The sequence below is a fragment of the Seriola aureovittata genome, chromosome 13 (assembly GCF_021018895.1).
Source record: "Seriola aureovittata isolate HTS-2021-v1 ecotype China chromosome 13, ASM2101889v1, whole genome shotgun sequence".
Classification (NCBI taxonomy): Eukaryota; Metazoa; Chordata; class Actinopteri; order Carangiformes; family Carangidae; genus Seriola; species Seriola aureovittata.
The window spans coordinates 24,531,955-24,556,500 of NC_079376.1; the positions used below are offsets into that span (position 1 = coordinate 24,531,955).

At 40.1% G+C, this 24,546-nt stretch overlaps 1 protein-coding gene across 1 annotated transcript; it reads left to right on the top strand.

Annotated features, from left to right (window-relative positions):
* Positions 1-1,822: 1,822 nt before the first annotated feature.
* On the top strand, positions 1,823-5,731 carry gsc (goosecoid). The gene is made up of 3 exons (XM_056393634.1): positions 1,823-2,351; positions 3,101-3,360; positions 4,402-5,731. The coding sequence occupies exons 1-3, from the start codon at positions 2,036-2,038 to the stop codon at positions 4,549-4,551; spliced, it is 726 nt and encodes a 241-aa protein (XP_056249609.1). The 5' UTR covers positions 1,823-2,035; the 3' UTR covers positions 4,552-5,731.
* Positions 5,732-24,546: the final 18,815 nt, after the last annotated feature.

Sequence of the window (24,546 nt, forward strand, 5' to 3'; positions counted from 1 at the left end):
TAAGGAACAAGAGGAGAGCTACGTGTATTGTGTTTCATATGCAGAGACACGGTGCAGCAGTGACGCCCATCTCTCAGCTGCATGAGGCTCTGCACAGGATGGAAAATACAGCAAATGAAGAAAATTGTTACATAAAGAAGCTGTGAGGTCTAACGCAACTCTTCTAATGTGTGCAGAAATCACATTTCTTTTTTAAGGCATTGAAAAATCTCTGCATGGAGGCTGGAGGCGCATTGTGTTGTTGTTTTCCCCCTCCAAAATAAAAGGAGAGTAAAACGATAAATAACATTTTTTCAAAATAATTGAGAGCAAGGAATGATTTTTCAGTTATTTCTTTCTGTATGTCTATCTTTTTTTTTTAAAAATAAATAAATAAATAAAACATCAAGTACAATTTAGATTCAGGAGTCTGAAATCTGGATAAATATTTTCATCTGTAATTTCAAAAAGCCTGTAAAATAAAAATGATTGGTGTTTCGCAGCTGAACTCTTGAGTTGATGGAAATCAATTGTTTTAGCGCATTAGCTGCGGACAATCAGCCTCATTTCCCATCTCTTAACGGCGCGTTTTAAAAATCACAATCTTATCTGTGCGCCTGCCGCAAGCCTGTGTTAACACCCCATTGAGTGTTAAATGCAATCAACGAGTCCCATTAAGGTCTGAACTGGGAATCCACGTTCCTCCACAGCAGCCGCCACCCACCCCCACCCCCCCCACCCCCCATCCACCACCTCCACCTCCAATCAGCCCATGTTGATTAGCCGTGTAAATACGCAATACGTTCTCTTTTTCCAGGATTGAATAGAGGCGATAATGGGCCGTTATCTTATCCCGGGGAGGGTGGAGGTGAGGAGGCGGCGTTGTTGACCCGCAGAGAGGGAGCTGCTGTCGGGGAGGAAACGCCGCTGATCTGCTTCCCGCGGAGAGGCGATGGAGGGCGGATAATGAGATGAAGCGCTGATATATCGCTGAGCGGCTCCTGTCTGCTGCAGAAACACGGTTAATATTCATTTACTCATGCAGGGACAAAATAAAAACCTTTGATTACACTTTACTGCACCTTCACACACACCACGCTACAGGTAGGTGGCTTGTTTTATTATCCCGCCGCGGGACTATTTATACCAACCTTAAATTAATCATCAATATTACTTTCAGAGTAATAATAATAATAATAATAATAATAATAATTATTTGTTCAGAGATAGACTCGAGCTTGGCGCGGAATGCACCGGCTCATATTTTATTTTTGTTCTGTAAATTAACTGGAAAAAATAGAATAAAAATATTAATAATAATAACAATAATAATAAAATGTTGTTTCTGTGTGAAATAAAGTTATTTGGATAAATTAAAAGCTTAATTACTTTTTCCTTGAAATGATTTAATACATCACTTTAAGCACTGAGCTGCTGTGAGCTGCCGTTAAATGGTTTATTATTTACTACAATAAAACATGTTTCACCTTAAACAACGAGTTAAAAAAAACTCTGAAGCAGTTTAATGCGAGGATCATGAACTGGTTATTTTAGGTTTGGTTGTCCACCTCTCTGAACTGATGGGAAAAGGCCCAGTCTTCATCATCCTCCTCTTCCTCGGTGTAAACACTGATATAAATGTATCCCATTTATTATGATGCCTTCACTGACGAGGAAATAATCGGATTACTCTGTAGCAAGAGTTTCCAAAAGTCTCCAAACAGTGCGGATTATCTTAATTGAATTAATTCTTAATACACAGATCTGCGGCCGTTTCAGCAGCTGATCTCAGACCAGCCCTTGCTCCGCCGTGACGTCAGCAGTGTATAAAACCAGCCCTGCTCTCAGCTGGTCCCATCAAACACCACCAGTTCGCATCGCCGACACGAGCTCGCGGAGCTGCAGGGAGAAACGTCCCCTTTCAGACGCAACATGACGCAGTTTTAGGAAACTTTTTTATTTGTCCACGGAGAGCGGAAATCTGTCAGGAGCATTTTTTTTTTTTACTTCACCGAGCAGTTTTCACCTTTCCTCACTTCTTCCCGTCTCCGGTGTGATGCCCGCCGGGATGTTCAGCATAGACAGCATCCTGTCCGGACGGCCGAGCTGCAAGGAGCCGCTGCTGCTGCACCGGAGCGGCCCGGTGGTGCTGTCCGCCGGCCTCACGGACTCTATCTACACCGACTACAACGGACTGTACTCGGCCACGTGTGGGCCCTCTCCTTCCGGGATTCAGTCTGTGAACGGGACCAGGATAGGATATAACGGCTACTACTACGGACAGCTTCAAGTCCAGGGCGCCGGAGGAGGGCCGCCGTGCTGCGGCTCTGTGCCCGGCCTCAGCCCGCAGCAGTGCCCTTGCATCCCGGCAGGTAGGAGCACCAAACTCCGCTTCTCTTTAGATTTTTTTACCAACTTTAAAATCCACTATAGACGTGAAACTCTAGGCTCAGGAAATCTGCACTGAATTTATCTTATTTAACATGTAACATCCCAGTTTTCTGACTGGTGTCCAAACGAAAAAAAAAAAAAAGAAACTGAATGATAAACATTTGCAACAACAACATTTGACCAATAAGTGGCGATACATGAAGTCCAGCATGTCGCATGTTGCTCTATTTAAAGACAAATGTTCTTTGGAGGAATGAAAAACTATTTCTGATAATTTGTCTAAAACGACGCACTGTGACGTAATTTAAGTGTGAACTGAAGGACACATAGCCTATAGAACCCTCAACACCCACATTGACTTTTTGATGTCAGAGCTTGTTCTTCAGGATAAAAGACTCTGACAGTCTGGAGGTTGTTGCTTTGTGATTGAACCAAACAGACGTGTTTATAAAGAAAGAGACAGTGTCAGACTGAGGTTTAATGCACGAGCTGAACTCCGTCCACACACAGTTAAACTTAATTATCTTTACCCATTAATTAAATATTCACGTGCGTAAAAAACAAAGCGTGGCCCACAGTTTGCAGTTGTCTGCAGCAGCTGTAATTTGCAGTTTAAATGAACGCTGTTTAGCCTACATGTATATGTATGTGCAGCCTATGTGTCTATATATATATGTAGGCCTAGTTTCCTGAACTCACCCGTGTCTTTCTGTCTCCTCCGTCCCCGCAGCTTACGACAGCCCGGGCTCGGTGCTGATCTCCCCGGTCCCCCATCAGATGATGTCCTATATGAACATGGGCAGCCTGTCGCGGACCGAGCTGCAGCTCCTCAACCAGCTGCACTGCCGCAGGAAGCGGAGGCACCGCACCATCTTCACCGACGAGCAGCTGGAGGCTCTGGAGGGCCTCTTTCAGGAGACCAAGTACCCGGACGTCGGCACACGGGAGCAGCTGGCCCGCAAGGTGCACCTCCGGGAGGAGAAGGTCGAGGTCAGAGGCGAATTTAACTTCCTACTGTTTTTTTTTTTTTTTTTTTTTTAAACTGTTCATTTCTGATTGTTTCCGGATTCAAATGAGGGAAAATAGATTCTTTTTTTATTTTTACTCATTTATTTTGTTAAGAGACAAGACACCTTTACAGTGAAGTTGTTATTCTCATTAGCGCCATTGTTGTTTAGCTGTTTTATATTTTATTACAAAGGCTTTAACTATCATGCTTTTTCGTGCCGCTCTTCGTGATTCAAGGCCTTTTAAGTAAATCTCGTTTTTAAAACGATTAAAAGGAAATCCGCGTCATTTTCTCAGTTTTACTGAGATACTTCAAATGAAATCGTATTATTTTCCTCTGACAAACACCACTTATTTTTTTTTTTATGGAAGAATTTATTTTCAATTCAAACCTATACAACTGTTAACAGAACTTAGCGTTTTTGGTGTGAATTAAAATGTAGCTCGGCTCATAAAATCTGTCTGGGGAAAAAAATACATATCATATTCGAACAGAATATTAGTTATTAGTTTTCAAATTGATGCGACCTCATTAGCTCCAGAAGAGAGATTAATAAAAAATGCATCCAGCAGATTTTAAATCAAGTTTCTTTAATGGGGGTTTGAATAAAAAATTATTATAGGCTAATAACTAATTCTTGAATAAAGAAACGAGGCACCAACGAAAAATAATGAGAACAGGAATATTTTTACTAATCAGCTCCACTGAGCAGCACTGGAAGTCAAATTAATGCAAACTATCTATTAAAATAGTTCTATCTATAAAACGTTGAATAACGTCGTAAAAGAAAACATGATGCGTTTTTACATTTTATGCGTTTTGTTGTCTTAATGAATGACTTTATCCGCTGTTACTTAATAAATGAATAATTACCAAAGTCATTAATTAGATATTTTCAAGGATAAACAGTCAAATTAATGACTGTGATACACATTACAATGTCCAATCTGTGATTAGAGAATAAAAAACCAAAACAAACAAACATATACACGTAGGCCTAATTGTGCTTTCTTATCATGTAGGTTTGGTTCAAAAACAGACGCGCGAAGTGGAGGAGGCAGAAACGCTCTTCATCAGAGGAATCAGAAAACTCTCAGAAATGGAACAAATCCGCCAAAACGTCCGCGGAGAAAACGGAGGAGAGTAAAAGCGAGGTGGACTCGGACAGCTGATAATAAGACACGGCCCTGTGTGTGTGTGTGTGTGTGTTTGTGTGTGTGTGTGTGTGTGTGTGTGTGTGTGTATGTGTGTGTGCACATATAGTGGAAAGTGATGTGGACTCGACGACATGCTGGTGGTGGTGATGAAACGTGTTGCCATGTTGCACAGTTGTACATATCGACATTTTATGATTGAGTCTGTGTCCGCTATTTATATTTAATTTAAGTTTTTTTTGGGGGGACGTTTGACTGACGCGTCTGAATATATCGTAATGTTATATGCGACATTTTGATGAATATTAAATGTTGTAATTCTGGTAAAAAAATGTTTTCCGTTGTAACATTTTATATTGCGCGCGGCCGATGTAAAAACATCCATCACCACGGAGCTGTTAGGAGGAAAACACCGATGTTGTGTCATTTTATTTTGAAAAAGATACTTAAAACGACTATAGGCCTACATTAAAATATAAATGAAACATCATAAACACGGTGTCTGATTTTATTGTTTCTTCTAGGTTTTATTTAAAATAGGATCTGACATCTCAGTCAGCAGTAGGATGTGTGTGTGTAGGTGTGTGTGTGTGTGTGTGGAGGCATTAAAAAAAAAATCCAAATCCAATGAATGCACATTACTGTGAGCACCCTGCATATTTATGATATAGAAAGTTTCTGATTGGGACCTTTAATTGAAACATTAGACTTTGACGACAGCAGATCAGTTTTCAAAATAAAATTCAAATATTCATATTAGAGCTGCAGCTATGATCAGTGCTGCAGCTGTGCATCATTTCCTTTGTAGTTTTTATATTGACTCTGTGATTGTTATATTATCCTAAAGCTGAGACTGCTGGGTATTTAATGTATATTTCAATGTAACTCTTAGGCCCCAGTTGATGAGAATATTATTCTGTCAGTGTGAAACACAGCAGAGGATTTTAGTGTTGAGAAATTCAATTTACAGAAAATGTAACTGAATATTTAACTGGATAAATAAAATCCAAACTCTTTGTCTGGTTGAATTTTGGAGGCTTGTGATTGGACGACCTGGACTCAGTATTTCTAAAACTCTGGCTGCAGCTCTGTGATTATTGATTACTACTTTAGTGACGTCTGCTTCTATATTCTTAAACTCATCCAGAACAGGGAGTTAAAAGCAGCGAATCACACGGTGCAGAAGCCGATTTGGTTTTTATTTCTTCACAAATTGCTCATACGGCTGTTTAACTTTCTCTGCATGGATCTACAATGGTTTAAGTTCAATGTTTAATAAAGTCAACTAGTTTAACACACTGGAAACTGAACATTATTTTAGGGCCAGTCAAACCAGCGTCACTCCCTCTCTGTGCTGTCTGATATATGTTCACGTTCCCAAACGTAAATGGGAATAATCACACACTTCAATAAGAATAAGAATAATAACCTGATTGAGATCCAGTTTTATTGTGGTTAATAAAAAGGAAGTAAATATTAAATAAATAAAATAAATCCTATATATTCAGGATGTTATTAACTTCTCTGTCGGTGAAAGCAGCTTGAAGTGACAGTTCACATATTCCGATTTTTCATGTTTTCTGCTCCAAAACAAATGAAAACAGTTCAACATGTCGTGTCAGATGTGAAAGAGCTTTTGAATGTGGAGCTCCACTGATGGAGCTGCTCTCTACAGCCCCGGTGTTTCTCTCCCACATGCTGCTGATGAACAAATAAAGTTTGATTTTACAATCTTACACAGCAGCGTCAGGATGGACTGCAGCAAAACAGCCTGACGGTCAAATTCTACTCCCGCAGTTCTCTGGGTGGAGGTTCAGCTCCGTCCGAAATAATCTAAATTAATACTGTATGTGACAGAATCAAAACATATGAGAGCAAGAAAAGCAACAAACAATACAGATGCAGATTTCATTAAATTCACACATGTGGTAGAGATTTAATCGAATTATCAAGTAATACAGATGATAAAAAAAAAAAAAACCTTCAAAGAAAAGGAACAAAGCCAGAAATGATTATAACAAGTGTTTCACTAACAGCTGATCGGGTCAGGGCGAACCTGGCTCCAGCAGCCGGGGGAATACACTACTCACTTAAAAACAAGGACTTATTTCACAAAAATAACTCAATTTAATAAAAAAATAAACAAAATCCACAACCCAGCAAATACATTAAAAAATATAAGATAAAATAAATTATTTATACATTTATAATTATAATAATAATTGAGGGTAAACGACAGAGACGGTGTCAAATATCTGAAACACTGTGTTGATGTTTCTTTTTCATTGCTGATATTCTGACCATGTTTGAGTTAACTGAACTCTACAGACCTACAATGTGTAGTTTGTACTCTATTTGAATTATTTTGGTTTTTCTAAATGAAGTTCTTTTATCAGTTTTATATTTTTGTGTTTTATTTTACATTAATTTGAAGGCTGATTAGACTTTTAATACAGTTTTCCTTATAGACCCCCAGAGTAAACATGATGTGAGACTGATGCACATGCAAATATATTTTGACAAATACAAACAAACAAACAAACAAAAAACTCAATGGCCACTCCTGCAGCTTTAACTAAGACTCATGGTCTTCATGAGCGGATCATTGTGCTCACGAGGAGAAACTTTGGGGTGGAAGCATTTTCCACTGAGGCCCTGTTATAAAAGGTGCTGGTTAATAAGTTGTGAGTAAAGGCTTTATCAGCAGTTAATAAATCACTTACTGATGCTTTATCGACCACAGAGCAACTTTTCTCTCTGCTTCTATCATCCTCCACACTTATACATGTTAATTATAATGAATAATTAATAGAGTTCTTTAAATAATCTCAATCTGCAGCTGTAAAAGTGTTTGTTTTTTTGTCCAGATTTTGTTCCAGGAGGTAAATGATCCAACTGTCTGAGGATTATTCACAACGTGGCAACCTATAAGCATTAGAGGGTGGTTTAATAAATATAAAATAAGAATATTAAGCTATCAGCCCTTTCACTAAGAAGTCTGATTTGAGAGTGGTGAGGTAAGCTTGTTTAGGTGAAAGTACCTTGAGTTATTTATTTTTATTTGAATCTATTTTTAAGGGAAAGAATGCTCAGTTTCAATTTATGGCTGTAAATGGCAAAACAGTCATTTGTTAGCCATGAACAATAAAAGTCAAATATTATAGAGTTGAATTAATACGTTTTGACGTCATCATTTGAGATCATGTTTCTGACTCAGGCTCTGAAGAGATTCTTTGGCTTTTTTTAGGTTTATGCTCGGTAGTGTATTGAAAAAAAAAAAGTAATATTATGATCAGCACCAAAGCTCAGACATACATCATTATAAAAGCTGATGATTGTGCTGTAATGTAAATGATATGATGGCAGGAGGAGTGCGAGCAGCGGTTGTCTGTCTCTTCCTTGTTTATGAGGATGTTTTAATATCGGACGACTGACGACCTCACCGTGCTCCATGCCGTCTGCTGCACGCCCCCCCCCCCCCCCCCCCGGCTCTGCAGCCCACACCGCTAACCAGAGGTGCACGCAGCAAACGCACTGAGCCGCAGGCCGTCTTTATGCTGCGGACGCATGTGCAGTCTCAGTGAATGCACCTTATTGGAAGGTTAGAAATGAAGATTACTCTTAAAGCGAAGGTGTTTTAGTGGCTCAGGACTTGATTATGAGTCATATTGCTTTATCGAAAGGGCTTTTAGTAACACATTTAAACACTAATTACACAGGTTAGAAACAAACTTAAAGGTCCCATTTTTATTTTATTTAGCGTTTTGATATCCATAAGAAGATATATTTGTGGTTTTAAGAACCAAAAAACCGTCTCTCAGGCTTCTCTATGGAGCTCTGGTAACAACAGGTCGTTTTGTGTTGGTCTCTGAGCATCTCCTCTGATTGGCCGACTGTTTTCTGAATGAATGCCACAAGCCCAGGGAAACCAGCTTGGTAAAACTGTAAAACCTTTCTCCTTATCTTAGTCTTATACTTCACTTAAAGTCAGTTAAACTGTTTCACAAAAGACCTTAGCGACCAAAGTAAGGAAAAAAAACGAAAGGTACGTTTGACTCTGCTTTAACTGCAACATGGCTGAGTGTATGGTGATGAAAATGGATAAATAAACGCATCCAAGGAAGTGTGTCACGACCGAGAGACACCCTTAACGATGCAGTAGAATTGTACAGCTGTAAAATCTCCTTAGCTGCTGCAAATACCTTAACTTTTTCCTTAACTAAGGAAACTTTTTAAGAGATTCTGTACAACACTTTTAAGTAACTTCCTCAACTAAGGAGAAATTAAACCTTAAGTACCATTACTTAAGTAGAAAACTTGTGTTTTGTGCAACCTGCCCCTGGTCTCTAATGTTACAATCCTTGTGAAAGCTGTGCAGTGATTGGCTTCCTGACAACCAATGACTGTGCAGCGCTTCCTGTCTTAAAGCTTATTAGCTCAGCGACGGAATGACTAACAAGAGCAAGAAAAAGGTCGGATGGTGGGTCCAGGTGGGCGTGGCTTGGGGCATGCTTGAGGGCAGTGACTGCTTTGTTGTGACATCACAAAGTTCCAGAAGTCCTGACGGCTGGTTTTAAGGCTCAGTTTGTGAATACAGGCTGTGTGCATTTCTCTGTGGACTGAGGCTTTGATACTTTCACAGTATTTATATAGAACCTAGACCTGATCTATAATCAAACCACACATGGACAGAAACCTTTATACTATATGGGACCTTTAAGTATGTTTGATATAGGGTGTTTACATGGCTACACTTTATTTTGATAATTTGCCTACAAAGATCTATTCAAATATTCAACCAACAATTAATAAAGCATTTGATGGTCAGCGTTAGTGAAACAGTTGACTTGTTAAATCTCAACTAATAACCTGTCTAAGTGTTCAAAATACTCTCTGCGGTTGGACTATCAAAATAAAGTGTTACCCATTCTGTTATGGTGGAATTTTGTGTTAGTGGTTACACTGAGTTTTTCTTCAGGAGCTTTTATCCATGGCGTTAAGAGTCCAAGGCCGAACTACCAATTCTGTAAAGTGGGTCGTCGCCTCGGGGCCTCCCACACGCCTGGTTCACTTTTTGATAATTACACCAAGTGCTGGCTCACGGGGGAACTGCTGGGTCTCTGTAAATAAAGAGGACGGTCCAGACCTGCTCTATGTGAGAATGCCCTGGGAAAAACTTCTTGTATGATTTGGCTACAGTCTACATATAAATCTGATTTGACTTTGTGGTGAATTGATAAATTGGAAATGTGCGTGGTAATACTTTTTGCACCACTGAAGCACAATATAAACTCAAACATGGCTCCTGTTTCCCTTTACTCACTACAGTAAATGAAGTATCTTTCTCACACACACAGTTGATGGAAACTGATTCACATTTAACTTTCCTTTAAAACGTGTGTAACATTGGTGAGAAAAACAACTATTAAAAAAATATGTTTATACATGTTTTGAAAATATGTGTTTGCTGTTGGTTAAGCTTAAGGGTATATCACTGGCTTGGTTACATATTGGACAGAACATATTTTCTTTTTCAATATTTGACCAAAACCACCATCTTAACCGTAACCAAGTGTTTACCTGGAATGTAACAACACGCAGGATGTTGGACACAAACTGTGGCCCCCGGTGGTTTGTACACATCCTCCTTCTCTGTGTGATACAATAATTTAATCCCTGACTGGAAGAGAATGTTACTACTTTACAATTGCATTTGAAAAACTACATAGTGGCAAATAAACTTAATTATAAAGGCACAGGATTAAAGGAATCATACACGTCTATCTCCTATGTATCTGAGTCATTTATTAAAATGAACATTATAACATGTGCTGAGGTTCCTCAGACATTCTCCTGATGAAGATGCAACCGGGCCCCTCAGCCCTGGAGACAACAGATAGATTTACAGATGATTATGAATTGTGTGGCTTGAAAAGTTAAGTTTATCTTTTTAGTCTTTGTGACGCTGCAGAAAATTGCTGCTTTTCTCCAACAGTTATTTAAATCACTGACAAATTTTTATCTTAAAATAAAAAGATAAAAGTTGCGTTTAAGCCTCGAGGCTCCTCAGACATTCTCCTGGTGAAGATGCACCCGGGGGCCCCACGGCCGGGGCCACAGCCCTCATCTTGTCCCGGAGACAACAGATAGATGTAATGTAAATGTGGATTTTGTGACTTGAAAATTTATGTTCATCTTTTGATGCTGCAGAAAATGAGCTTTTCTCCAAAATAGCTATTTAAATTATTGAAAACATTTTATCTTAAACTGAAAAGATAAATGATGCATTTTAGCCTCGAGGCTCCTCAGGAAATTCCCTAAAACAAAATTGACCCGGGGCCCCTCAGCTGGGGCTACAGCCCTCATTTTTTCCGGCCCTGAAGTCAACAGACAGATTTAAAGTGATTATGGATTTTGTGGCTTGAAAATTTGCATTCATTGTTTTTAGTCTTTGTGACGCTGCAGAATATTTGCTTTTCTCCAATAAAAGATCCATTTAAACCTTGAGTCTCTTCAGGAAGTTCGCCAAAAAAAGATGGACCCAGGGCCCCCCTCAGTCTGGGCTGAGGCCCCAGTCTTTGCTGATCCTAGAAACGGCCCTGGAGAGACCAGAATGCACGTGGGTTGTGTGAGTCCACTTTAATCTTTGTAAAAACTGAAGACAAATGGATGTGGACTTTAACACATCATTAGTAATTATAGGGTAAATATGCAGATTCACATTAATCTCAAATTCAATCGACCTCCACGTGTTAATTAACCTCAAACAGACTGTAATGAGGGCAGAAATGATCACCTTGTTTTGTCGGAGCGCAGCCTGGACCGGGAGCAGAGTAATGTACCAGCAGACTTCTAATGTGACTCTTGAAAAACAGATTAGAGCCGGGGCCAGATCGGGCTCTCTGAGATCTGGCACCAACACAAACCATGAAAACACACCATCTCTAATAATTCCTTGTATGTACAGCAGTGATTTATTAAGTGCTTCGCTGCGCAGCACCACAGAGATCCACAAAGCCCACAGCCAGAGTCATTAATCTTTTTTTCAGCAGCAGTAATTTTCTATTTCACAAATTTAATGCAACTCGTTTTTTCTTTTTTTTTTTTTTTTTTTTTTTTAAACCATTATTTCTTTGACCTTTATATGCACAGTTCCCAGCACTTGGAAAAACAAAGGTGGAGTCCAAGAAAAATTAGGTATTGAGTTAACGTTCAGAGTAGATAAATCTTTGCTCCTTTTCTGAGCATTTAAAAAAAAAAAAAAAGTTGCTTTTAACTTTTTCTTCTTTCAGTGGGCGAGCTGCTCTTATGTAAGCCCAGCTGAGGATGCAGAGGCCTGATTTATTTACTCTTTTCTACCAAACACCGCCACGACGAGCAGTATCAGAGCCGGGGTATGTGTGTGCGCAGTGGGCGGGTGGATGTCTCTGAATGATGCTGTTAGTGTTTGGGGGTCTGGAGAGTTTTAGCAGTCATGGATTTGGCAGCTGGACTGACAGCTCTTGGGTGGATTCCCTGCTCTAAAGATAGACAGGGGTGTTGGCCGCTCTGTGGTCCACATCCAGAAACATTTGAGAAAATGGCCTCCCTCATCACGGCCGGCTCAGCCAGTCATAAACGAAAGCTAAGACAAATAACGCATATTTTTACAAAATGTAAACTTCCTCCTATATTATTACCATATTTCACTGGGATGACATGTGGTTTGGAGTTTGTTTTTGTTTTCGTCCACGACTATCTTTTTGGCCTCCGGAGCGCCCGAGCCTTGAGGCCAGATTAGGGCTGCAAGGATCCACCGATACACAGAGAGGCATGTACAAATACATGGTGCAGAGAACCACAGCAGCCCTTTAAACACTGAACATGTGGCTGCCGTCTATAGAGCTGCCTGTTAACCGTCTCACTGCCTCCGGCTACACTTCCACACATTTATTGGATTAAAGTGAGTTTTGATTTATGTCACCGTTTTACACACTTCACTCACACGGTACAACTTTCTTATCTAAGCCTCACTACACTGACTTATATTTCATCACTATACCCAGAACTTTTTCAGTCTTTTCTCTTTGCTTTCTGTTTTAACTCGACCTTAAAAATGAGCACAAAGACTAAACAAAACTCCTGTTTGTCACAGATGTATTGATACATCATCACTGGACATCATCTTTTATCAAGGACTTTAAAGTGAGACTATGTGATTTTTGAAAAGATATGTTTCACAGTCTGTCTCTTTCAGCTTATGTTTACCACACACTAGAACTAGACTTTGAAAAGACTTAAAAGACTAAAGTCTGACCCCCTCTCATATCTAAACACAATGTGTCATAAGTTTTTAGTCTCATACTATAAGATTCTGTAAAAACTAGGGATCTGTTATTTGCAAGACTAGATTCCTTTGAGATTATTTCCCATCATCCTCCTGCTCTTTGAAATTCAACATCATCATCATCATCATTATTATTATTATTGTTGTACAAAGTTAGTAACTCAACACTGTAATTGTCATGACCATGTTTGTACTTTATAGTTATGATTTCCTGTTTTATTTTGAAATTATTTTCCTTGCCTACCTCATGTATTTAATGCAGCTTCACAGCTAATGACCCTGAACAACCACCAACCCTCTGACACGAACCATAGCATGACCCATCTCCTGAAGTAGAGCCCCTATGGCGGCAGGTGTACCTGACCTTGGTTGTCATGGTTACAATAATAAACATGCGGACTGTACCGCCAGCAGCGTACCTACCTTCATCGCCGTGGTTACTATAATAATTGCCATGGCTTGGTTAGGTTTAGGAAAAGATGGTGATTTGGGTCAAGATAAGTATTTCCTCAACATTAGACGATCTTTGTTGTCATGGTTACAATAATAACAACGTGGTTAACGGTGCTGGATAATAGAAACAACATAAACAGCTGGTTTCACATGGGAATGGAACACCTCTCTCCTGCGTCACATACATCCATCCACCACAGCCTCATCCTGACGTGGACTCTGTCTCTACGTCACCGCACTTTTCCCTTTGCTCCTGTCATAATTACTACGACGACTAGATGTCGCTTAGCAACAAAACGTCACTATGGGTCATAGTAACCTGCTGCACAGACGACCTATGGGCTCGTTCTTTACAGGAGGACAGTCTCCACATTCGTCCATCTCCGTGCTCACTATCATCCTTGCTGCTTCCTGTCGACAGGGTTCACGTCATTGAACGTCACAATCTGCATGAGCCAAGACTAAAAATGTATGACAATATTAAACATGTTTGAATTTATCTGAAGGTCAAGATGAAAACCAGACCGGACGATCACCTGACACCAAACGTTTCAGATGACAGGAGCAAAACTCTCATGATTTCACTCTGACATTGAAACTTTATCTGTGTTGAAAAGTCATTTGGTGTGAGACTGGTAAAAAACATTTAAATTACAAGAAATACAACACACTCTTCAACACTCTCAGAGGTTTTGCTGTCTTCCAGCTCGGAAAGCTGCCGTGTACTGTTTTATTTTAGCGGGTCACATGTAAAACTGCGGTTTTTGCGGTTCTGTCACAAACAATAACAGGAAGTAAACTCCTCACCAGAAGACATGCTTGCTGGTTTCTGCTTGTCTCAGTCAGGTCGCCTGATGATGATGTCGATGACGAAGAAAATCAATGGAAACTCATTGTGTCATTATCTTGTAATTACTACTTGAGGCCTCATTGGTCACTTGCTCGGCGTCTGCTGGAGATGTAAATAGGTGACTGTTAGCGAACGCACTCCTCTGTCAGGTTTATAAGGAGCTATAATATGTCAGTGTTGTGTGTACAGCTTGGTCTGCTGCCCCCAAGTGGCCAAACAGGGGAAAAGAAACCATTAATGCAGCTTTAATAAAGGTTTTCTTCTTTCTTTCCTTCCTTAACCTTGTTTTGTTTTTGTAAATTAGATGTGACTCTATATGAGTTGGTGAATGTTCTCTTAGAATAATATATTATAACAAATACTAACCAGTATTCATTCTGACTGGATGGATTCACTCAGTTCATATTTTGTTTCATGGCCTTGGTGAACTTCCATCTCTCTTCCATGTCATTTTCTCTTCTTTGTGTTTTATATGATGTATTGATGTCTTCATGTATTTTAGTCAGACTATTCTGACCTAACAGCAATATCTCCAGAGAAGGATAACAAAAAGCACATACATACATCACACATGACCCCCCCCCCCAACAAAAACAAAACAAAAAAAAAAGCACTTTACAAATACTGAAGTGTAAGGATCCTTTTATTGGCCGAGTTAGCGCCCACGAAAGCTCTTAACTACTGTAATGTTCTTTCTGACCAGCCATGTAATTACACCGCCTGTCAGCACACAAATCACAGCACACCCGTCATCTGCTGACTTCATCTGCTGACCCCCCCCCCCCTCCAAACCCTCCCACTGGAACCCCCACCCAGCTGGCTTTAAAAACCACAGAGGAGCCTTAAATCTGAGGAGCTGTGGTGCTGCTCAAAGCCGACCGCTGCCAGCGTTCACCGATCTCCAAGGTGGAGGAGGTGACTGTAAAGCCCCCCTGACAACCCGGAGCTGAGCCGCCCTCCACGGGACAAGACCTGCACTGTAAAAAAAAACACCAGGACCCTGCTTACACCAGGACACATCACTGAGAAAGAATAGTAAAACGGTTTGTGCACGTTGCAGCCGACACTATTTATTACAAATTATGCATAGTTTCCATCAGCTCTGCTGTCACTGCTGTGCAGCATGAAGAGCGACGTGCGGAGGCTTAGAGCCGGTTTGAGCTGGGTAATCCATCACTGCAAACATCACGTCTGCTCTCACTGTTGTCACAGTTACATTACTGTTGGCAGTTCAAAAGTGCACACTGATGGAAAAACGTCTGCACTACACTACCACACAGTGGGAACATGTTATTACGGGCCACTCTGTGAAACTCAATAAGGTATTTTTCTATGTGCTTTAAGGGATAAACTAATAGATTAACATTTTTAGTGGATTATCTGTGTATATATTATATATAGAATTATATTTTTTATTATATTCTATACTTCTTTCCGTATTCATACACCACACTGCACATTATTTGTATTAGTACATTATATACTATATCATATGAATATATTAATACAAACACACATTATGAGTGTATCATATTATACACTACTCTGGTGTTTGCTGTCGTAATATCATATTACTCTTACATATTCTGTTTTGCTGACTGTGCTTCTCTAACCACATCACTGTCAGTTAGTTGAAGTGTAACACTGGTTGTGGGTTCTGCTGTGTGTTTAATGCCTGCCTTGTAATTTTGACTCGACTCTATAGTTTCTGTTTCTGTTTTCATTCCTATTTCTATTTTTGTTTTATTTTACTGTTTTATTTTATTATTTACTACTTATTTATTTACCTATTAGAACTTTTTTTCTTACCTGTACCTGTTTCTGTCCTTGTACTGCTGCAATGCCTGAACTTCCCCTCTGGGGATCAGTAAAGGTTTATCTCATCTCATTTTATCTTGTCTCGTCTTGTCTTTGTCTGCTATTTGCTAAATTTTGTTCTTTACCTCTTAAAAATCCCTTCAACTGACCCCTTACAATAAACATATGATTTGTCATCCATTTATATCTTATAATGCATTATGAGTTTCACTACTAATCACTAATTCACCAAAAAGTTTGGATGTAACCCCTACATTATCAAGTTAATTGAAAAATAAGGTCAATTAAAATACAAATTAAGCAAAATCTCTCATGTTATTTTGTGAAAAAAAGGAAAAAAAACAAACAGAGAACAAAAACAAAATACAATGCCCTTAAAACCCCTTACTTCATGCAGGAAACCCATTCATAATCCCTTGATATATTACAGTCTATTAAATCATCCACTGATTTACTCAACATCTGGAGTAAATCACATCAGTCACACATCTTTTGGTCATGTGCAAAAATACAAACATTTTGGGACAGTGTCACTCAGACAATGGCGGAAATCTTAAACTGTGTACCTGGGATTAATCCCTGGTTATGTAATAAAAAAGAAGAACACCTGTGTCTTGAAAATCTTGACACTTGCATGTAAAGAGGCCATCACAAGGAACTGGTTGAAATGGGACCCCTAAGGCCCGGACATTGTAGAGGAAGTATATTGACTTTTCACCTGAGAGCTGGAGCAGGGAGGTTCAAACAAAAATGGAAGACACAGACTTCATTCAATGACAAATCCTAGTTTTATCAGACTTGAATGAAAAAGTAAAAAAAAATGATGAATTCAAATAGAGCAGCCCCCCCTTCTTTTTGTTTCTTGTTTGACTTTTTTTGTTTGTGACAGTTATTTGTTCTGTAATGAAACCTGCTTTAATAAAAAATGAATCCCTGAATATCTTAAAAATGTTTTAGACCCTTGTGAACCAAAATCACAACTTTTATCTTTGATTACGATCAAGGGTTTAATTCATCAAATCAGAAAATGTATGGAGAACTTTACTGAATTTATCTAATCAGATTTCTACAGAGTATAAACACAAGAGTGCCACAGAGTTTTAAGGCAGTGTCCTTTTACTCTCTTTTACTGATGACTTCACTGTTTCATTGCTCCAACTTAACATCATCAGACAGCCGTTAACACTGTAGACTGATGATGTGTGACAGTAACAGTGACTGTGTTCTGCTGTGCTGTTGTGTGGTTTTATACGACCTCTATTCTGGAGGTTTTTAAGCCTTGTCTTGTTCTACTAGAGTGGGGTGTGTGGGTGTGTGTGTGTGTGGGGGGGGGGGGGGGGGGGGTACTGTGTTCTCTGTGGTGGGCTCATGCCAAGACAAGCACATGAATAACCTAGATGAAGTATACCTATCAAAAAACATGTCCGCTTCACCTGCCCTGCACACTGTGCACCACAGACTGTGGTAATTGTGGTTTTTCAATTGGTTGGTGATGGAGAGCAGGGCGAGCGTGTACTGGGAGGAAGGTCTGACCACTTATTACTGTCTCAGGGTGAAGCTGAGGCTGCAGGCCCAGAGGACAGGGTGTGGTTTGGGGGCTGTGGGGTTATAGGGAGAGTCAGGTAGAAGGAAGAGAGAGAGAAAGTTAGTGAGGGAAACGTAAGGCATTTAGTAATGAATGAAAATTGGATCAGCTACTTAATGTGTGTATGTGTGTTCTCCAGGAGAAGCCAGATTATATACAGCATGTGTTTGATGATACCAGGTGTTGATAGGCAGTAGGTGTCAAGATGAGTCAAGCCAGTCTGCCACGACGCAAACGTAGAGAATGACGCTGCAGTCGCTCTCCGCAGAGTCTACACCATGAAGGTTTATTCTGTTAATAGAACAAGTTTTGTGTGGTTTCACTTTATTTATGTATTTCGAGAGGGACAGGTCATACATAAAGGCTGCCTTTCAAAAGTTTCATGTAAAATAACAGAGTAATATGAAAGTGAGAACATAAACACCGTCATGATGCTCAGATGGCCTCTATAGTGTTTTAATTGTCTGCCCAGAACAGAAGAACATCAGCAACTATTGGAGATTATTGGGTCTGATAACATTTTATCAAACAGGTATCGGAAACCATTGGTTTTCTTAATGTGACATCATTCAGCTGTTGCCTCAGATAATCAAACCTGACTGACTCTCCTTGATTCAAAGTGAACGTTTGTGCCAAACTGGAAGGGATTCCCATGAGGAGTTCGCAAGATATTGCATTCACAAGACCAACTTCATGATTTGTGTGGTCACCCTGACCTTGACCTTTGACCTTAAGCCACCAAATTCTAATCATTTCCTCCTTGAGTCCAGGTAAATGTTTGTGCTAAATTTGAAGAAGTTCTGTCAAGGTGTTACTGAGATATTGCGTCCATGGGACGGACGGACGGACGGACGGACGGGCAGACGACCGGAAAACAATATTCTCTGTCTGCTTGTTAACAACTGGTTGATTTTTTGACCACATGTTTGTTGCTGAAGGAACCGTTGGACGGAGCTGCCAAACATAAACCCTTCAGCATAACCTGTTTGTTTGGGCACAGGTTATGGGTCGTAATCAGACACGTTCCAATGTGTCCTTTCTTTTAAATTTGTGTGGACTGGAGCCATAATGTACATGTCCACTAGGAGGCAGTATCACATGTAGCAAACCACAATGCAAAGAAAATGTAGAAGAAATCGGGGGAAGGAAATCAACATCAGTGTAAACAAACTGCTCCATCTGTGAAACAAAGTTGACAGTGACAAGATGAACAACTAAATGAAGTGCTGGGAGGAGGAACTAATTTTCCTACCACTGTGGCTCCCCTGTGACACTCTACTTCCTGTGGGTACCAATAACACCCTTAACAGCAGAGAGATGGCAGGAAACAAGGGAATGATGGATGGAAAATTACAATTACTTTGGACTCAAATTGGGGACACTGAAGTTCATGATTGGGGCTTTCTAGGCCACTAGGCTCCCCCCAGTGATAAACTGTAGGTTTCCTTTAAAATGTGCCTGAACTAAATATCACTGAATGTAACATACTGTAATAACTGCAAAAAATGAAACAAATTGAAATTAAGAAAAGCATATAAATCCTGATTTCTTGTGTAAGTCGATTGATGTATTAATGGTGAGTAAGGAATCTTGCCTCATGATTGGGCACGGGTTGGTGGGGGAGCTGCATGTGTACACGCCCTGACCTGCAGGGGAACGTTTGCCCTCAAGTTCAATCCCACCCTCGGGGGAATTCTGGGTTTGAGCTGCTGCTCGCCTCTGTCGCCGACATTATCCAGAAAACCTTCACCACAGCACCACCTGAAACTTCTAGCAGGCAGCATATTTATATCACCCTGCAATGTCAATCCGTCCTCCCCCAGTCGCCTCCACCCAATAGGCAGGGACTCACAGTAGATTGCTTGTTTTTGACCCCAGAGTGTCCCCCCCTTGTCCTCCTCCACTCTGTCTCCTAGTTGCTGAGAGCGAGGGGTAAATAAAACAATGTGTGGATTAATGATCAAGTGATTTGAAGGCTGTGTTCTTCCAAGGGCCAGAGCAAACCACTCTCTATTTACCCAAAGGATAAATCAAAATTATGGGCTGTATCAACAATAGGACCATGCTCCCCAGAGGAAAAAAAACATAAATGATGGATCATCAGTGGAAAGGAGTATGCTGTGAATTGCACAATGTCCCTTCTGTCTGGTTATTTGATAATAGCTCTGCCTTCACACGCAAGAATATGACAAACTGATTAATACATTTCTTTGTTAAATAGTCAAAAATAAGGAAATCCACTTTGGATTATTTCACAAGGCAAGAAAGTTAGAAAAAAATCACACAAAATTTTTAAAATTTTCATATAAATTTTTTTAAATATTTTTGTCAAGGTTTTTACTCAAGGTCCACTTACTAGCTTTTTCCTGGGCTTTCAACCACATCTCTAGTCTTTATTGGTAAATGCAGTTTGGTCAGTAGTCATTAGACCTATACCTAAGTATAAAACTTTGATCTTGTGATAACAGTGACCAAACAGACGTCTTCCATAGGTTTTGAATTTAAAAGTGAGGTGCTCCACCATCTCCATCTTGGCCGTGTCTGGCTCCAGCCCTAACTTCCAGCTGATACAAAAATGGGCAAAGAGGTGGTGCTTCTGTGTAGCCGAGACTTTGGTGCATGCAGGTTTAATAACTGTTGCAAGCATGCGCTCCCATTAGCATCATTTGTACAGTTGGGCATCTGGGCTCGCTCAAAGGCTAATTAATTTGCAAGTTAATTAACTAGTTAATGAGCTATAAGCTAACAAGCCAGGTATAATTGCACCATCACCACAAACACAGCTGAGAGGTCACATGACTTGAATTAGACAGCGAGCAGACTGTGAGGGCACCTACCTGTCACTCAAAGTGGCCCCGCCCTCAATTATGCTTAACTCTAAAAGTGCTATTTGTATGTATTCTCTGTTGCTAAAGGTGGTTTCTTACTGGGAGTTGGTGGTTGTGATTGTTGCTTGACAAGAGCTTTGATCATCATTGCGTTTACAAGACGAGATAATACATCCTCTGAGCAAAGCTATGTCTTCAGGGCAGATTAAGCGTGAGTTGGTAATAGTGAGTTGGTATTGGAAAGTGACGAGATGGGCTATGGCTAGCTGGTTAGCATGCTAACTTCAGTAGAATGAAAGAGGTGACAGAGGCATTGGTGTTGATTGCCACCTCTGGAGAAAGCTTTTGTTGAGTACAGGAATGAAGTTTGTTGCTGAACTCACAACGTTTCCTCTAGACTAGTAAGTAAACAGTTGTTAATGTTAACATTAGCTATATAGCATCATACAACAGCTAGTTCCAACCAAGTAATTTGATTGGACGAGAGTCATTTCATGAGAGCTGATATTAAGTAGAACACCTCTGGGACTTTTAACTCATGTATCACTCCGCTTCACAGGTGTTCTATTAACAGTTAGTCAGCATTACATCTCGGTCGTTATCTACCTCAGATTGTAACAAACTTTTCAAAGATGAAAATATTTCCAGATAAATAACATTTGAATTAAATGATGTCTGGTCGTCAGAAGAGGATGAAGGTAAAAAGCCTGGATACTTCAGTTCACACCTCCAGGTGTGCTCATATGACTTCAAGTCAGGGAAATTTCATTCAGTAAAGTTTATTGAAGTGACAGAATAAAGACAAAAGGATGAGAGCAGTCAGATATTTAGTGCAGCAAAGGCTTTGGACCTGATTCTTCAAGGACCAGGAAAAAAACACCCATAAATACTGCTCCAGAGAATGAGCATATCTCATGAACAGATAGAAACTTCAAATCACCTCTACAACAACTCAAACAAGTAAGTACAATTTTATGTGTTGAATGTTTTCTTCTTTATTATGGTTTACAGTGTTTTTATCTATAAAATAAAGAAAAATTCAAGCTTCTTTTGTTTTGTTTTTTGTTTTATGGGCTATTGACCTCTATTATACTATACTGAATTCTTTATTGAGTGACACTTATTATCAGCTAAGGTTATGCTGATTCTGAATATGTGTAGCACTTGGTGAAACTTAAAAATGACAATTTTATCAGGAAAAACACAAAGGTATTAAAAAACAACAAAGTTTAATTGTGGGCCTCAGAGGCACTTGTAGAACTGTTGTATAAAAGGAATATCACACTCAAGGTCCTGATGTTGTACTGAATATCAGCATGGCCGTGATTCGGTTTGTTGGTATGAGGCCGCATCACGGCTAATGAGATACAAGATTATGATTTGTTTGTTTATATGATCATTTATTTGGCTACACCAAGAGGCCTTGTAGCCTCAAATTTGCGGCTTCACTGAATCACAGTCGTGCTGATATTTAGTACAACATCGCTCCCTCTTGGGCAATATTACTTAAATTGCAAACAGAGAACAAAACTGTTTTTTGTTTTTTTTAAAGTCATATTTTTGGTCAGTTTTTGCCTTTATTCAGATAGAGACAGTGAGAGAGTGACAGGAAAGTTGGGGAGAGAGAGGGGATGACATGCAGCAAAGGGGCCATGGGTTGGACTCGTTGCCATGGCAGCTGCGCTAAGGACTGAGCCTAAGTGGTACATGCTCTCGCTCTCCCCAAAACAGTTTTTGTACCAGGCTGTAAACATGTTTATTTCTGCTGTAAAGTTGGACATTTTAACATGGGAGTCTATGGGGATTGACTCACTGTTGGAGTCAGACTCTAGTGGTCATTAGAGGAACTGCAGCTTTTGGTTCTTCAGTGGCTTTTTTGTCTAGTGGGACAAAGACTTTTTTTTTCAGGTCACAATTAAGTCTCAAGTGTTGAAGCTGCAAGTCAATTCCAAAGTCAAGACCAATAAGTCAAGTTAAGAACAAGTCCTAGACTTTGTGTGCTTATTCAGAGAATATCTATTGTCAGGAAAATAATTTGTCATCGTATTAAGAAAATTCTTTAATCTGACTCTTTCAAGTCGAAAGGCTAAAGTTTAGGTGAAGCTACATGTCACTTGTGTGAAGTCCTTCATGATTTTGGCAAGTCAAATCTAAAGTCACGAGATTTATGACTAAAATCAAAATCATGTGTCTACTACTTTTTAATTTGATGTTATGTGTCATTTTTGTATTTTCTATATGAAAACAGATCATCTCTTTCATCTCTTCTGGTGTTTTAATCTGTTGTTCCATTAATTGATCAGTTAATATTACAAATTGAGTCCTTTGCCAAAACAACTTTCAGATAAAATAAGTCGAATCAATATAAATTATATAAAATAAAATGACACACAAATATAGTTCATGTATGGACTCCTGCACCAACATATTACTTTTAAGCTACTGTACCACTGTGTTGGGTATGAATAAAAACAAGTGTATTCATTATCAAAACAATTAAAACCCATTGACCATACATACACTATATTGCCAAAAGTATTGGCTCACCTGCCTTGACTCGCATGTGAATTTAAGTGACAACCCATTCTTAATTTGATGGGTTTAATATGACGTCGGTCCAGCCTTTGCAGCTATAACAGCTTCAACTCTTCTGTGAAGGCTTTCCACAAGGTTTAGGAGTGTGTTTATGGGAATTTTTGACCATTCTTCCAGAAGCGCATTTGTTAGGTCACACACTGATATTGGACGAGAAGGCCTGGCTCTCAGTCTCCGCTCTAATTCATCCCAAAGGTATTCTATCGGGTTGAGGTCAAGACTCTGTGCAGGCCAGTCAAGTTCATCCACACCAAACTCTCTCATCCATGTCTTTATGGAGCTTGCTTTGTGCACTGGTGCACAGTCATGTTGGAACAGGAAGGGGCCATCCCCAAACTGTTCCCACAAAGTTGGGAGCATGGAATTGTCCAAAATCTCTTGGTATGCTGAAATATTCAGAGTTCCTTTCACTGGAACTAAGGGGCCAAGCCCAGCTCCTGGAAAACAACCCCACACCATAATCCCCCCTCCACCAAACTGTACACTTGGCACAATGCAGTCAGACAAGGACCGTTCTCCTGGCAACCGCCAAACCCAGACTCGTCCATCAGATCGCCAGATGGTGAAGCACGATTCGTCACTCCAGAGAACGCGTCTCCACTGCTCTAGAGTCCAGCGGCGGCGTGCTTTACACCACTTCATCCGACGCTTTGCATTGCACTTGGTGATGTATGGCTTGGATGCAGCCGCTCGGCCATGGAAACCCATTCCATGAAGCTCTCTACTGCAACTTTTGCTTCATTTAATAATGCACAGTTTATTGGGCGTATTATTGGGTGGAGAGGTCTTTATATGTTGTGGCATGTTTGCTGCTGTGCGGACCATACTTTCTGGTGATGGGGTGACTCTCTGCTCCTTTATGAGATGGAGGGGAAAATACAATCTGTGGACTCCCCCAGAGAACCGATCACATTCTGTCTTTCTGTGTCTGAGACACTCAGATCAAACCGTCCATTTGTATCAGGACTGTAACTGTCGGAGAGACGGGCTTATACCTGTGGATCCTCTGTATTTAGTGCTGGGGGCAGAGCTTTGTGTTTCCTATCTTTCAACATGTATGTTCTATACAGCTTCCCCCGGAGCTCCTGCTTCACCCAGACACAGCTGTATCTGCTTATGGCTGACATGCAGGGAGTAGATCCTAATTGACTGTTGCAGTAGATTTGCTTGTCAGGCTGCCAACTGCTGCATTAAGCAGTGGGTGGACTGTTGTACGGAGCTGAGCAGAGAGGACGTCGTGCGGGAGACTTAGAGCAGATACGAGGGTGGAAGTGTGTAAATGTTTACAGGAATGTGTGTGTGTGCACAGGCTGCTTCTGCCCTCTGGTGGAGTGAAGCTGTAACACACTAAAGAAATGATGCATTGTCTGTTACTGCACATTTGTGATTCTAACAGAGAGGGACAATAAATAACAGTTAATGTTAAGTGTAATATTCAGGAGAGTATACAGTGGTGGTGGTTATGGTCAACAGTGATATTTAATACATGATGACACACGTCAGACCAACATTAAGAGGTTGGTTTACCTAAAAAAAATAACCGTTCCCTTTCCCTTAC